Genomic DNA, 15,410 nt, shown 5'->3' on the forward strand with positions numbered 1-15,410 from the left:
TAATGTAATTGTAATTTTTTTTTCTCCTACGCAAATGCGTATGGGATCGAGGATCGTTCAATCGAGTACTACGCCTTACAATTGCCATTGATTTCAAAATTCGCACCAAAATGTCAACCAGTCAGCACAAAGCTCAAACGCACAGAGTCTAATAATTTTTGTTATTTTTGTATTTGTTGGTTTGTTTTGTTTTAAAATATCGCTACCTTGGCTCTTCGTACTGAACGAGAAGGGAAACGCAAAGGCAGCGTCTATTATATAAGTCTATGGTTCCGAATCGGCGATCTGTGCATTGTATTGCCGTTGTCCCCTACAACACTCCCTACTACACGACAGTAGTCAATCGTGAGAGATAGAGAGAGAGAGAGAGAGAGAGAGAGAGAGAGAGAGAGAGTTAGAGTGCACAGGGAATGGCGAGTGTTGACTAATAAAGCGATTGTGGAGGGACGGACGTATGAGACGCGACAGTCGGAGATAGAACAACGGAGTTTGAAGGAACGTTGTTTCATTAAAGAGTGAAACTTTTACGGTGGTGTTTTGTCATTTTAATCGTAAAGTCGTAAGTCGTATGTAACGACGAGTCGCAGAACTGATTAGAATTTCGCTACAATCGAGTCTTGAGTGAGTGCGCGATGAAAATTGTATTTTCTAGCGAGCGACGAGAGTTCGAGAGAGAACAAACGGGCCGAGGTGATTGCTTAGGGACATCGTCACGGTGAGACGACGAAAATGTTGCTCCTCCCGTAATTAAAGTAGAGACAACAGGGCTTCGGAGGCCAATAAGAATATCATTATTCCCGTTTACTTCCTCTCTTTGTGTCTCAGTTTAATCGGATCCAGTCAATTACTGTCTCCGAGCTCTTCAACGTTCATATTCCGTCTATCTTCTATTCGCTCTTGATACTTTTTTGTATACAAAGGCAGCACACGCCAGACTGGCTCGATGGTTGGTAATGTTATTTTTGGTCTCTATTTTAATAATTATTTTCGATTTTGATGCGCCCGCTTCCGTACATTTTCTACGATCTAGGCAGTTCCCTCCCCCGCCCCTTGTCCCCCTGACCACTGTCCCGTAACCCTTATCGTCATTTCGACAAACGCTTTGTTTCCTTTTATTTATCTAATGCTGTCGTTGATTGATTTTATTTCTACTATACGCACCGAGTCATTTGTTTAATTTAGTCTATTATTTTTTTTATACTGTTTTTTTGTCTCATTTTTAAAAATTTTTTTCTTCTTTTTTTTTTATGCCCCTGATATGATAATATTTATCAAAATGGTGATATCCGAGTTTAAATATCAAGTTCTCACGATTGATAAATTATGAGCCTGATATAACCTGTATTGAATGTAAATATTAAGTTTTTTTTTTGACATGAATTAATTTTAAAATCGAAACAGTGGAAATTTATATTCGTATTTGTGTATAGTCAAAGTTTATGACCACTTAATTCATCTTTATATTAATATTAAAATACAGGGACAATAGTAAATAATGTTATCCTAATTATCTGGATGCATTGTTTTGTATGCATTCACTGGTGTTTACGTATATTGTTCAAAAGTATTGTGCATACAGTTAATGAACTTATAATTGAAAATTTGTTGATCTAAGAAAGGATATAGGTAATTAATTATGTCTTTCAATATTTAAAATTTGCTTGAAACGACGAAAGTATGTATTATTGTTATATTCAAATGACGTTATCAATTTTTCTAATAATGGAAATTATCGTTGATAATTATTGTCATTTAATTTTATTATATTGATAATATTAGCATTTATATATTTGATGATAATTTGTACTATTGCATTAATGTAAATTAAATTCTTCCGTACTATTTCCATTATCTTGATACGTTCTTATCTTTGCATCGTTAATGAATATTAATTACAGATTATATTAGATATGGTAGTAGAGGCACTTGTCGGTACGAACGCTCGTTATCCACAAATGTTTGTAGCCAATGATAAAAGCATTTTCAAGCACTGTAATCTTTTGATATGCTAAACTACTACTACTATGAGATAATATGAGAAATAAAGCAATTGCTCTTTCAGGCTCTGCGAATGATGTCGGCTATAGTGCCTGGCACGCACAGTATCAGTGATAATCCGCACGTCGTCGATCATGCAGCTAGTAGGCTCAAACTTCAGCAAGACTTGTTATCGACCGCAAAACAGTGTCACATTAGATTTGGCGGCAAAGCAGAGCTGGCAACCGACTCAGACGCATGTGTCACTCATCTCTGCAATGCATTTGAACAGATTTTCACTCACGGCTTGAAGATCAGCTGCACCGATAAACTGAACTCGACTCTTAGGTATACTATGGGCTTAAATTCTTTACACAACTGACCATTGCGAATGAATTTTCAATGACACAACGACGAGCCAACAGTAAATATCACTGGCACACAGCGTAACACTGACAATTCACGTCGCATTCTAAGAATTTTAAAGCCTTTCTGAGCATGTCAAAGCATGTCAAAGCATGTCAAAGCATGTCAAAGCATGTCAAAGCATTTGTTATAATAATTGAAAATATCAGGCAGGTTTCGGAGCTGGTGAAGTCCGGGGGCTACCTGCGAAGCCCGGAGTCCGAGGCGTTTTGGCCGTGCATTCGCGAGCAGTTGACTTGGCACGAGCAGGAGCGCTTCAGCGTGCTGAGGAAGGTGCACACGGATCAGGGCCGAGGTCGGGCGTGGCTCCGTGCAGCCCTGAACGAGCGCTCTCTTGAACGACATCTGCACGCGATCGTTAGTCCAGAGGCTGTTCAACCTTATTACGAAAATTGGGCATTTCTCGTTGATCAAGAGAAGTCTTCCATGCTGCCGAACGTCGCTGCCGGTAGGCGTTGCCGTTGCTCTCTCACCTAATTATTAATAATCTCGCCCATATTAATAATTTATCATTTGCTGTCATTTGCCGTCGTCTAGGTCTCACCACTATACTTTTCGCCATTAGAATAGATAACGAGGAACTCAATTACACGTTGGAAGAGAATAAAATAGCGCGCTGTAAAAATTCCCATTTCGAACCAATAATTACAGCGGCTCTGCCAGGTTAATATATTAATTGTTACGCGTGCCTATATTCTGCAATTGTAGGTCGTAAGTGAATTTGCCTTGTTCGTTATGACGACTTCATTACAGATCCCTCTATGACGAGTTTAAAGCCACGGAAGAAAGTGCAAACGCACATCATATCCTTCGACGACGATGAGATTGATAATGAAGTGGCAAGTAGCTCGGTGTCGTTCAGTGCACCGCCAACATGTCTCAATTCACCAAGTGCAACTTCAACCAAAGAAACCTCACCGGTGTCACCTTGTTTGCCTTCATCCCGATTACAGCAGCATTCAGGGTCTAACGATGTAGTTCTGGACGTGCAGCCCATTAATTGGGACGAGAGGTTTTATTAAAATTCAAAATCGTCGTTAAATCAATTGCTGCCAATTAGTTATAATTAGCTCGTCGATTTCTGCTTTTCAGAGAGACGTTTGAAGAAGAGAGGCTTTTAACTCCACTCACCGACAATGAAAATATGGGCGGCTTAGTACCAGTGTCACCATTAGACAGTGTTCTCGATGATACGTTAGTTAATTTAGCAAGTTATATAGACGTAAGTACGGAACGTATAAATAAAGTGTTGTAAAAATTATTGATTTACATAATTAAATTGTAAAATGAAACGTGTAAATTACGTGAATTTTTAGAATTATGAGACAACCGAGGCAGCGGTTGAGGCAACCGAACCACTCGTCGATACGCACGCCGAAGTGGATACACTGGACGTGGAAGGTTTACGCGCAAGACTTTTAGCTCTAAATGAAGTTTTAGAACAGACGCGCGAGGATGCTATTACGAGTAAGCATCAGCTGGCCCGTTTTCAAAGGCAACATCAAAATTACCTTGAAAAACATGAGCTACAAATTCAAACACTTAATAGGTATTTCGCTATGGTACCAATTCACATGGGTTTTAATTTTTGCCCCTAAATTGCTACTGGCCATTAATAATTATGATCCGTTGTAACGATCTGTGCATTGCTTTCTTTAGGGAAAATGAATTATTAAGGCAACAGTTGCGAAAGTATGTAACCGCAGTGCAAATGCTTAGGAAGGATTCGGATGCAAATAATGTTACAGATGAGGATTCGTCTTTAGATTACCACAAAGAATCCCAAGAATATCAAAGTAAATTAGTTCAAGTAGCTGAAATGCATGCGGAGCTAATGGAATTTAATGCCAGGTTAACTATACAGCTGACCAATAAGTGCGTTACGATTTAAACATTCGATCTAATATTTGGCATTCGTTTAATTCTAATTGTATTTACTTGATTATTTAAAAGGGACAAATTAGTTAAATTACTTCGAGCGGAATTGGAATGCCTTCGAGGTCCAATAAACGAAGATAATATGCCTTCTGAAGCTCCCTGCTTAATACATATATGGGTACCTTCTGCATTTCTTACCGGCCAACCGTCCGATATTCATCACGTTTATCAAGTAAACTAAATCATGATTTTCAGTTTTATTTTATTTATTTATTTTTTTTTACACATTATAATAATTATAGCTTGGTCGCTACTATATATTATTTTAATTTCCATAGATATATATTCGTATTAGGGATACCGAATGGAACATATATAGAAGATACGCACAATTCCATTTGCTCTATAGAGATTTAAAAAAGCACGATACTATTGTTACATCTTTTGAATTCCCCCCTAAGAAATCTATTGGCAATAAGGTAATTTATAATATTTTGTTTATAATGTTTTCATAAGTTTAGTCTTGTAGTAGACGTATTTGTGTTTGCGGGCGTGTGTTTATGCGTGTGTCAATAATAAATTATATTGTAAAGGACGCAAAATTTGTGGAAGAAAGAAGGCAAAAGTTACAGCAATGGTTAAGACGAATCGTTAATAGACTTTCTCATTGCTCACTTGCATTTTCATCTCACCCAAGCAAGCAAACTCTTATTGCATTGATGCCTTTCTTTGGGTAAGAATAATTATTATAACTCACAAGACAATTTGCAATATTAAAATATTATATTTATCTTTATTTTTAACAGTGATTTTCCAAACAACGAAGAATCTGAAAGAAATAACTCTAATAGAAATACATATTCATCCTCACCGCAGTATATGGGTTTATAAGTTTTATTTCTAAGCAAATTGTAAATATAAAAAAAAAACATGGTAAATATTTTTAATGTATATATTTCTGTAAACGTTACCTTCAAGGAAGATAAACAAAAACAAACAAAAAAACAACAAAAACAAAATAACAAAAAAAATAATAATTCAAACTGGAATAAAAATACTGTCGATAGCGATTTAAAAAAATGATATATTTACTTATATTTTTACTTAAACTGTCTCGATGATTGATAATATAAATATATATTAAACTAATTATTATAAATTTTAATTTCATTATTATTATTATTTGTTTATTTCCCTTGAATAGATCAACGTGTAAGTACGCGACGTTATTTGTCGCTAGTATTACTAAAATATAACTATATTAAAGGACATAAAAATTTATAATGTTAAAATGTAGAATGCACTATTAAAAGCTGGACTTTTATATAGGACGATAAATATAACCTCTTTTTCATTTATTCGTTTGATTGTATTGAAAATATACTATACAATATTTTAAAATTTTTATTTATTATTAAATCATGACAGTAACATTAATAAAGCATACTTTTATCTGCCACGCGCGCGCACACACACACACACACACACACACACACAAAAGGGATTGTTTTACTTTACTAGAGCAATTAAATACATTATTAAGTTGCTGAATTAAGCAGCTGAATATTTTTAGAATTTTTAGAATATATGAAAACCACTAGAAAATAATGTAAAATAACAAAATGTTTGCTTTTTAAAGATTTGATATAACTTTATATTACATGATAAATAACTCCACGAGTAGAAGTCAATTACAGAGATTCAATATATCAAAGTAATATATATGTTCGTATAATTAGAAACTTTAAAACAATAATTTAATATTAATTTAAGTCTTCCATTCACCTTATAAAAATATATTATATATTAATGATTATTTAAACAAAAATTAATGTTCATAACATGAAATTTTTCATTCAATTAGTTTTTGTTAAAATTTGAAATAAGATACGAATTTATACAAATTTTATATTATTACAAATTATTCAAAAACAATAAATTATTTACAGAAGTAAAATATATATAGTACGATTTATGTTATGAACATTTTATAGTTAAAAAAAAAAAAAATATCAATGAAATTAATTTTTTGTATTTTCTTTTTGCACTAAATATATTATTATTTAACGATCCAAACTTTATTTATATACTGGTATATACTTACACATAACAATTCATATTAAAGTATATAATTTGTTAAAAAAATTTTAATCATAATTATTTTAATAGAAAAAGGTAGATCAACAATAGATATTAAAAGTTTTTGAATATTAATTTTTTAATATAATAGGCTATGTAATATAACTATAACTACGTTTCAAAATCATTCAAATATACAATGTTAAAATACAGAAATATATGATTAAAAGCTGGACTTTTATTAAATATTGAATTGTAAATGAAAAACATTTAATATTTTTAATAAATAAGTGAAAGAAATCCGATGAATTTTTCAACTCTATCCTTTATTATTGAGATACCGATATAAACGAAATAACAATGAAAATCTTTTTATATACAATATCCAAAATAACAACGCTTCCTATTTATGACTTTCTAATTTTATTATATAATGACTTTAATTTTAACACTTTATTTTAAATGAGTTTTAACTACTAAATCTGTGTTACAGCTTAAAGTTTCTACTAAGTATGATGGAACATTATACGATGACATGTAATGCACTATCAGTTTAATAAAATATTTTACCTGAACTGAATATTAAATTAAGATAATATGTATCCATATATATATATATATATATATACACACACACACACACACACACACACACACACACACACAGAGCATATTTTATATGAATATAATGCTGATTAACAGTTAATTTATAATGTTGATTGTCATGTGCAAACAAATCAATTTTCTTGAAGTTGTATTTCTTGTTTATAGCAAATCATATTTTGTTAAAATTTTGCATAAATTTCGATTTAGTCAAATATTATAAACGCTTTATAAAATTCAATATAACTATAATTTATTTTATTTTGTTAATCTAGCAAATGAAATAAGAATACTATTGTGAATGAGAGTCGATGAACTCTGTTAATGTCATTATTTTAACAATTTGTTTAATATGGAGTATCAGAAAACAGAAAGTACAAAAATTTATTTTTAAATGGTAGTAATTCATTAAATATATATATAATTAGTTAAAGTAGCAGAAAAAATCACCTAAGGTGTTCACTGCTTATTTTTTTTATTTAGTGATTTAGCGATGGTAATGGTATGGATTTCCGACGTTTTAATAGTTAATTATTAATTATTTAGTCTGGCAAATTTTCCTTAAAAAAGTACAAAATTACTTGAATCTTAATTTCGCATATATATATATATATATATGTATATATGTATATACATAATATTATTTTTAAATATTCCATCTCTTTTTATTAAAATTATTACAAATGTGTTATTAAAAAAAAAAGCTTAAAATGTATGAATCATTCGGAAAATATTTTATCATAAAAAAAAAATTGGAAATTAAAAGGGAGGTGCTTGTTTTTAAGAAGTACTATTATAGAATTACATATATAAAAGTTTATAATGATAATATTAAAAACAATACGTATTGAATCAATTAATATTTTAGTAATATCTGAGATTAAGTTTGTTTAAAAATAAACTTAGAGTTAGCTGTGTTCAATATGTTGAAGACTTTGAATCCTAGAACAATAATAAAAAATGTACTTTTGTATAATATTTATTTATTTATAGAACAATTTTTATCGTTTATTTTAGGAATAATTTTACCTTAATTAATATATTTTTAAATATCAAATACAAATGATTGTGAATTATAAATTATAGTATTCAAGGCATAAAATTATTAAATATATATGAATTTGTTTTTATTTTATTGTACAAAATATAAAATAAATAAATATATATATATATATATATATATACATTTAAATTGTAAATGATGATGATTTTGGTAATGAGTAAGGCTTTTGTTTAAAATTGATAAAAGTATGTTCAATGTACTTCCTATTTGTACTTATGATGTAATCGTTTATATATATATTGATCCTAATTATAATTAATCGATAGGCAATTACAATCATACGTTATGATATATTTATCCATATATTTAGAAATTTGTATCTTATCATAATTATTAATAATTTTTTTATTTATGTTACATATTAATTTTTAAAGAATAATAATTTCAACTGTACCTGCAAATGACAATATAAAATTTCTTTTTAATATAAATTGTGTTTATTAAATTATCCTGGTATGGGGAAGTTATAAAAAAATTTCTTTAAAAGTATGCGTAAATTTCAATTTATCGAACAATATATTTAACAACCAATTTATTAATTATTGTAAAGAAGCATCTTGTTTAATACGTTCAAACTGAGTATGGACAATTTTGAAGAAATTCTTTTTTATTAAATTATCATATTGCAGATTCTTTTTTACATCATTATTATTTTCATGACTATTTTATTTACACAAGCAAATGATATAGTACACGTTCGGATAAAATAACAAGTTCAAGTAAAAATTGCTGTTCACCGAAGTATAACTTTCTAATCTGAATGTGAAAAATTTATTTAAAATTAAATCCCATTATTAACTAACATTGAATTTAATTTTTGAAAATAATTTTACAAAAGCAACTTCCGAGTATGTTCAAATTGTAAAAAATTATACTTACATACATACGTATTTTTAATAAGTGGAGAAATTTAAGGTATGTAAAAAAATTTAATAAATAAAAAAATAATTACATGCTATACATATATAGATAAATTAAAAGATAACAAATTTAAAAAGTTCTACGTTTAAAGGTTTTGTATTTCAAAATTTGCATGTTTTTTGCAATACATGTCTGTAATAATACGTACAGGTAAGTATTTTTTTATGATTAAGTTAATATTATATTCTGTAATATGATGATGTGTTTTTAAATCGTATAAATTGATTGTCTTAAACCGGACAATTTATCATATTTCTGAAAATTATGATTAATCGTAAATCATACTGTATACTTTAATTGTATTATATACAAAATTTGTAAAAATAAATTACAAAGAAAATTTCATGCTTGTGTGGCATTAACATTACAGGATATCAATTCAATACGAATCTGCAAATGTTCTATTTGACAGCTAGTGATAAAAAGAGATAAAAGTATTTACATCTGCAAAATGATTTATGAATTACCGATCCTCGAAAGCTTTTATCCGGAAAACGTTAGAATAAAATTATTAACAATCACAATTCAAATATAATATTTACTTAAAATTATTATTCAGGATTTCTCTTGTTTTAAGCAAAAATATTAACAATCTTTATGAATTATTTAATAGCTTAAGGGTTTTCATGATTTTTTTTAAAGCAGCAATCTAAAGATATTAAATAATTCATAATAAAAACAATTATGTAAGAGAATTTTTGGTTATGATGTAAATTAAATCTTTTCTGACATCTGCATTCAGTGCTATAAATCAACCGGTAGTATATGAAATTTATAGCTATAAAAACATTATTTACATTTAATGCAGAGATAAATAAGCTTTGACATCTTAAGTGCAAAAATTATAAGTAAATTAAGAAATTGACTGGAAAATCTTATTAATTAAATAGTAGTTTGATAATCGTGTAATCGACTCCTCATGCATTATAAATAGCTCGTAAAGATTAAGTCTTGTCATTACTGGCAAGTAATGAATATATAAAATCAAATATAAACAAGTTTTATTTGTTAGGCTAAACACTAATCACGCGATAATATTTGCGTAATGAAAAAATTTAATTTGTTGATAAAATTCGTAATAGTGATGCTGACGAATCATACGACCAATCACAACTATATAGCTTCTTTTATTTAATCATTCTCATATTATTTATAAAATAATATATATAATATAGATAATAATCTTTTAATTATTAAATTTATTCTCAACCATTGTGAAATGTATGTTCGCCCTCTAAAATAACCTTAAAATATTTAAGTATAAGTAAAAATGCTTTATGGAAAGTAATGGATAATTTCAAAATGTCTAAGGAAGTTAAAAATTTGCTTGGCAATTTTATGGCACGAGCATCTCAGTTTTCGTTTAATGTCTCTATCTTTATTTATTATGTACGCATGCATATACACATATATACACGCATGCACACATACATCATATATATATATATAAATTACGATATTTTTACTTTTAATGACAAGTTGCTTTTTAAATAAAGTTTTAAATGTTTCTTAATCACAGTGCTGAATGCTACTTGATTCTATAATTTATTTATCATTCAATCGAAAAATATATATGAATGCTACTTGATTCTATAATTTATTTATCATTCAATCGAAAATGTTCATACAATATCATGATTAATAATAATTTTATTTATTTGGATGTCTAAAGTCGTAACTATCGATGCGTCCGAAGATTTAAACAAGCAATTAAACTCGCGAGCTAAAGGAATTTCTTATATTATTGATTGCAAAAAGCGAAGCGAACCAACGCTAAGGAAATTAAAGGCACTATTATTGGCTAAAGGAGAGCTGCTTAAGTAGATGCTTAATAAATTTCATTGTTTATATTGAAAAAAAGGAGAATAATCGGGCAGGAATTAGATACGATTGTTCTAAACAATCATCAAACAATGGGATCAAGTAAAATGTTGCCAATGAATGATAAGAAAAGTATTTTTTTATTAAAATATAAAATAATACGTTAGCTATGACAATCTTAAAATTAATGAACTGTGGTTCGTGTTTCTTCTCTATTCATCAGTTCAGCTGTTGAACTGGTATTGAATGGTTATTGGTTGACTTTGTAACGTAACCTCACATTGACGGAAAGTAGGCACTAGACACACACGACAGTGGACACACCTTCAAGAAGTTTAGGTAAGGAGGAAGGGGATAAGACGTTAGGAGTTTGTACATGCCTAGAAATTAGAAGTATTTTGTCCATTCGGCGAATCCCACTTTCAACTCTTGAAGACGACGGTTGATTTAACTCCGCCTTTGCCTAAATGAACAAGAAATGGCAGCTACAACATTTGATGTGGGATTATTAAACAATGATTTTAAATCTAAAAAAAAAGAAGATTTATTGGACAACAAAGAAAATTTGTGGTAAATATAAAGGCAATTTGATTGTTCAAGTATATTCTATTGTAATCTGTTTAATATGCAGCGCATGTCATTGTGTACTTGTTTGGCACTCTTAATCATTACGTATATTATATTACAGGTCAAGTATCCTAGCGCAAGTACAAAATAGTAGCAATAATAAATTACCAACAAATAAAAATGTACTAGTTTTAGGTAAGAATTAAACGACAGATTTAAGGAAAATTATTATTGTTTTAAATTTATCTACTTATGATGTTATTGGTAGGTGATAATGAAAGTGGAAAAACAACACTTATCGCTAAACTTCAGGGCGTGGAGGACCCAAAGAAAGGATCTGGCCTAGAGTACGCTTATATAGATGTTCGAGACGAATACAGAGATGGTTAATATAAAATATTAAAAATATTTAAAGTATTTAATTATAGAAGTTGAATACGGATAACGTTAGTTGCGATAATGTATTAAGTGAAATATAAATGTTTTTCAGATCAAACAAGATTATCAGTGTGGGTGTTAGATGGTGAGCCTGGGCATTCAAATTTATTAAAATTTGCTTTAAACGCTGATCGATTTCCGAATACTTTGGTTATGTTGGTTTCTGCCATGACTACACCATGGGCGATATTGGATCAGTTACAGTTTTGGTCCAGGATCCTGGGTGATCATATCGATAAACTTGCATCTGAACATGATTCGTTTAAACAAGTTTGGCAAGAGTGTCGGACGCAAAGTAAGTCTGTTATTAACGCTTTAGTCTCGATAGACTTAACTAAATTGCATTCTCCTTTACAATATTATTATTTTATTTAGTTACAAAAAAATGGCAAGACTATACCGAGCCTGGTGATGATCTTGATCCAGGAAGTCCATTAAGGCGAACCAGTCGTAATTTAGATGATGAATCGGTGGATAATTTACCTCTACCCGAAGGAGTATTAACAACAAATTTAGGACTAGATGTAGTTGTTGTAATTACAAAAACCGATTACATGACAACTTTGGAAAAACAACACGATTACAGGTAATTTGAAAAAAGAATTAGTTTTTATTCTTATTTTATCGTATTTATCCGATTATACTCAATATTTTGATAAACTATTAGGGACGAGCACTTCGATTTTATGCAACAGTGGATTAGAAAATTTTGTCTACAATATGGTGCAGGTCTTTTTTATACATCTGTCAAAGAGGATAAAAATTGTGATTTGCTGTATAAATATTTAACACATAGAATTTACAGTTTACCTTTTAGAACACCTGCCTTAGTTGTAGAAAAAGATGCTGTTCTTATGTATGTTAAATGAAAATCCCTAAATTTTCTATTTTTACGAAAATTTTAAAATTACTTTTATTCAACTGAATTTTAGTCCAGCCGGTTGGGATAATATTAAAAAAATTAGTATTCTTCATGAAAATTTACAATCGATGAAGCCCGAAGATTATTATCGAGATGTAATTATCCAACCCACTACAAATAGAAAGGTAATTTTTGTAAGAAATTTGCTATTAATAGCTAATTTTACTTTTATTTTATGGATGTTGCAATTACCATGATTGTAAATGATCTAAAAAATTAAAAAAATTTTTAAATTTAATCAATGTAAATTGTACGGACTTTAATTATTATCCACCGTATCCAGTGTTAATTTACATTCCATTGTAAATTTATGTCTAATATTGTAAAATTCTATTCTATCTGATAGATATAAGTAATTTATAAGATATATTCATAATATAGATATTATTAAAAATTAAATAAATGAATCATTCAACAACTATTTTGTAATGTTATATATATGATTTAAGATAATTTCTATATTTTTTGTTTCTTACTTCGGTTTTTAAGCAAGTAAATAATTAGGTAATATTGAAAATGTGTTATAAAATAAAATTAAATCAAAATTATAAAATTTTATATAATTTGTAGTGATAAATAATGATTTTTTTTTATTAAAAATGTTTGCAGAATGTAACGCGTCGAACTGAAATTCAAGCAGAAGATGAACAAGTCTTTCTAGCTAGACAACAAGAAACTTTAATGGGATTAAAAGATCCTTCTCGTTCACCATCGACAAGGAATCAGGCAAGCACGGGCCCAATTATTCAGGTCTATTCCATTTTAATTCTAGCATGCTTTCAGTGTCAGTGGTGCTTAATCAACATTAAAATAATACGAAAAATTAGCGACATTATTAATATCGTATGATTAACAATCAATATGTTAACTAACATACACACTACTTTATTGTTTTTACTTGATATATTAGTTTTTATTATCTAATTTAAACCATTAAACAAAGAAAATACATTGTCAGAATAATTTTTAATTACATTTAATTGGTAATGATTGAATTTTATTAGTAAAAAATAAAGTAGTTGAAAAAAAATTTACTTTTTGATGTAATTAACTGGGAATTATTAATAATTTCTTTTTATTCTAATAATTCATTGTTTTTAAACAACAAATGCATTTCAATTAACAAGTCATTGTTTTCTAATCTTTTTAAAAACGTCATTGTCATTGATTTATAAAAAGCAAATGTTGCAGAACATATTCTTTAAATTAAATTTTAATAAATTTTAATAAATAATATATGTATATATATATATATATATATATACACACATTTATGTATAAATAGTTATGGTTAAATAGAATTTTAATAAATTACATGGCATATGTACAAAGGATTTTCAGAATTGATACATTCTATTTCATTTATCGATAGGCAATAAAATTAGAAATTTAATGTACTACAATAATGTACAATAATAAATTTCATAATCATAAAGATTTTATTTAACTCTCTTTGTTATATTTGATATTTTCATTGTACATGAAGAAATCTAATATTGCTATTACTAATTACTTAAAATAATATTTTATATATATATTTTTTAGAAATCTATTTTACGAACTTGAGATTTGCATATCTAACAAAATTTTAACGTAAAAGTCAAACATATTATATTACAAAAACAATATTTTATTCTTATCAAAAGCTTACGATGGGATAAGAGAAAGATGATATAAAATCGCTTCTGATATAAACTTTTCACAAAACGCGAAGAACCAATTAACCACATATTTTTGCGAACGTATTAATTACAGTTGAATCTGCAATTATTGTACGAATATACGTATTGTACAATATACGAATTAACGATTAAATTCATTTTAAAACAAAAAATTTCGTCATATTGTTTGAGTTATTGAAAAATTTTCAAAACCACCATCTTCCGAACGATTTATTTTTATAAGGTTACATAAAAAAGGTATTAAGAAGTTTTCTAATTCCTATAAGTGACATTTACATGATGTATAAAAATACCTAAGCATGTACGTACCATTTATGTCATAAAATAATTTTGCCTTTGAATGTTAGTTTGAATGTTATTAAGCTTAAGCCCTTAATAATATGAATGAAATTTAAATTATTTCATCCACCAAAGATTCTTTTGAAAAATAATAAGTTGAATGTTAAGGTTGATGCAATAAGAAACTTCTCGAAAGCATGCTATAATTCATTTCATGGAGTGATCTGACATTAATATTTACGATATTGATTGTTATTACCAAGCACGCATTGAAAGATTTAAATGTAGGTTGCATCGCCAAACAAGAAGTTGGATCCAAAAGCTACTGGTGAAGGTGTACTCGCGAACTTCTTCAATTCACTTTTGCACAAAAAAACAGGTTTCCCTAGTAATCCAAGTTCACCAGGTAGTCCGGGATTAAGTCCCATTAAAAGCGGTAACTATGCATTAATTTGATCTATATTCAATATTTTTGCATTTATTTTTTATTAAGCAAATGTAATAAACAATTGTAATGGCTATATATATATATATTTTTTTTTTTGTTTTTGTTTTTTGTTTGTTAAAGAATTTTATATACATATATATATATATATATACATATATATATATATATATATATATATATATATATATATATATGTATATAAAATTCTTTAACAAACAAAAAACAAAAACAAAAAAAAAAATATATATATATATATAGCCATTACAATTGTTTATTACATTTGAATCCATATATCTGAATTATCAT

The 15,410-nt window shown here is 28.4% G+C and overlaps 2 protein-coding genes across 5 annotated transcripts; both read left to right on the plus strand.

Moving 5' to 3' along the window:
* The first annotated feature begins 412 nt into the window (after positions 1–412).
* LOC105368753 (sorting nexin-29) lies at positions 413–5,272 on the plus strand. Of its 2 annotated transcripts, none has more exons than XM_011507853.1 (12): positions 413–950; positions 2,063–2,325; positions 2,553–2,851; positions 2,941–3,066; positions 3,157–3,415; positions 3,496–3,625; positions 3,720–3,952; positions 4,063–4,278; positions 4,357–4,513; positions 4,620–4,760; positions 4,875–5,014; positions 5,088–5,272. In XM_011507853.1, exons 2-12 carry the CDS (start codon positions 2,072–2,074, stop codon positions 5,170–5,172), a joined length of 2,040 nt encoding a protein of 679 aa, XP_011506155.1. In that variant the 5' UTR covers positions 413–950; positions 2,063–2,071; the 3' UTR covers positions 5,173–5,272. The 2 variants fall into 2 exon arrangements, with proteins under 2 accessions (XP_011506155.1, XP_011506154.1); XM_011507852.1 differs by having other exon boundaries at positions 413–946.
* A 5,688-nt stretch (positions 5,273–10,960) lies between these two features.
* Positions 10,961–15,134, plus strand: Dlic (dynein light intermediate chain). Of its 3 annotated transcripts, none has more exons than XM_011507855.1 (9): positions 10,961–11,338; positions 11,457–11,530; positions 11,604–11,720; positions 11,826–12,068; positions 12,149–12,359; positions 12,441–12,629; positions 12,706–12,820; positions 13,305–13,421; positions 14,945–15,134. In XM_011507855.1, exons 1-9 carry the CDS (start codon positions 11,247–11,249, stop codon positions 15,110–15,112), a joined length of 1,326 nt encoding a protein of 441 aa, XP_011506157.1. In that variant the 5' UTR covers positions 10,961–11,246; the 3' UTR covers positions 15,113–15,134. The 3 variants fall into 3 exon arrangements, with proteins under 3 accessions (XP_011506157.1, XP_011506156.1, XP_011506158.1); XM_011507854.1 differs by having other exon boundaries at positions 13,305–13,445; positions 14,945–15,133; XM_011507856.1 differs by having other exon boundaries at positions 14,963–15,133.
* Positions 15,135–15,410: the final 276 nt, after the last annotated feature.

The sequence above is a fragment of the Ceratosolen solmsi genome, unplaced genomic scaffold (genome assembly GCF_000503995.2).
Source record: "Ceratosolen solmsi marchali unplaced genomic scaffold, CerSol_1.0 scaffold1, whole genome shotgun sequence".
Taxonomy (NCBI): domain Eukaryota; kingdom Metazoa; phylum Arthropoda; class Insecta; order Hymenoptera; family Agaonidae; genus Ceratosolen; species Ceratosolen solmsi.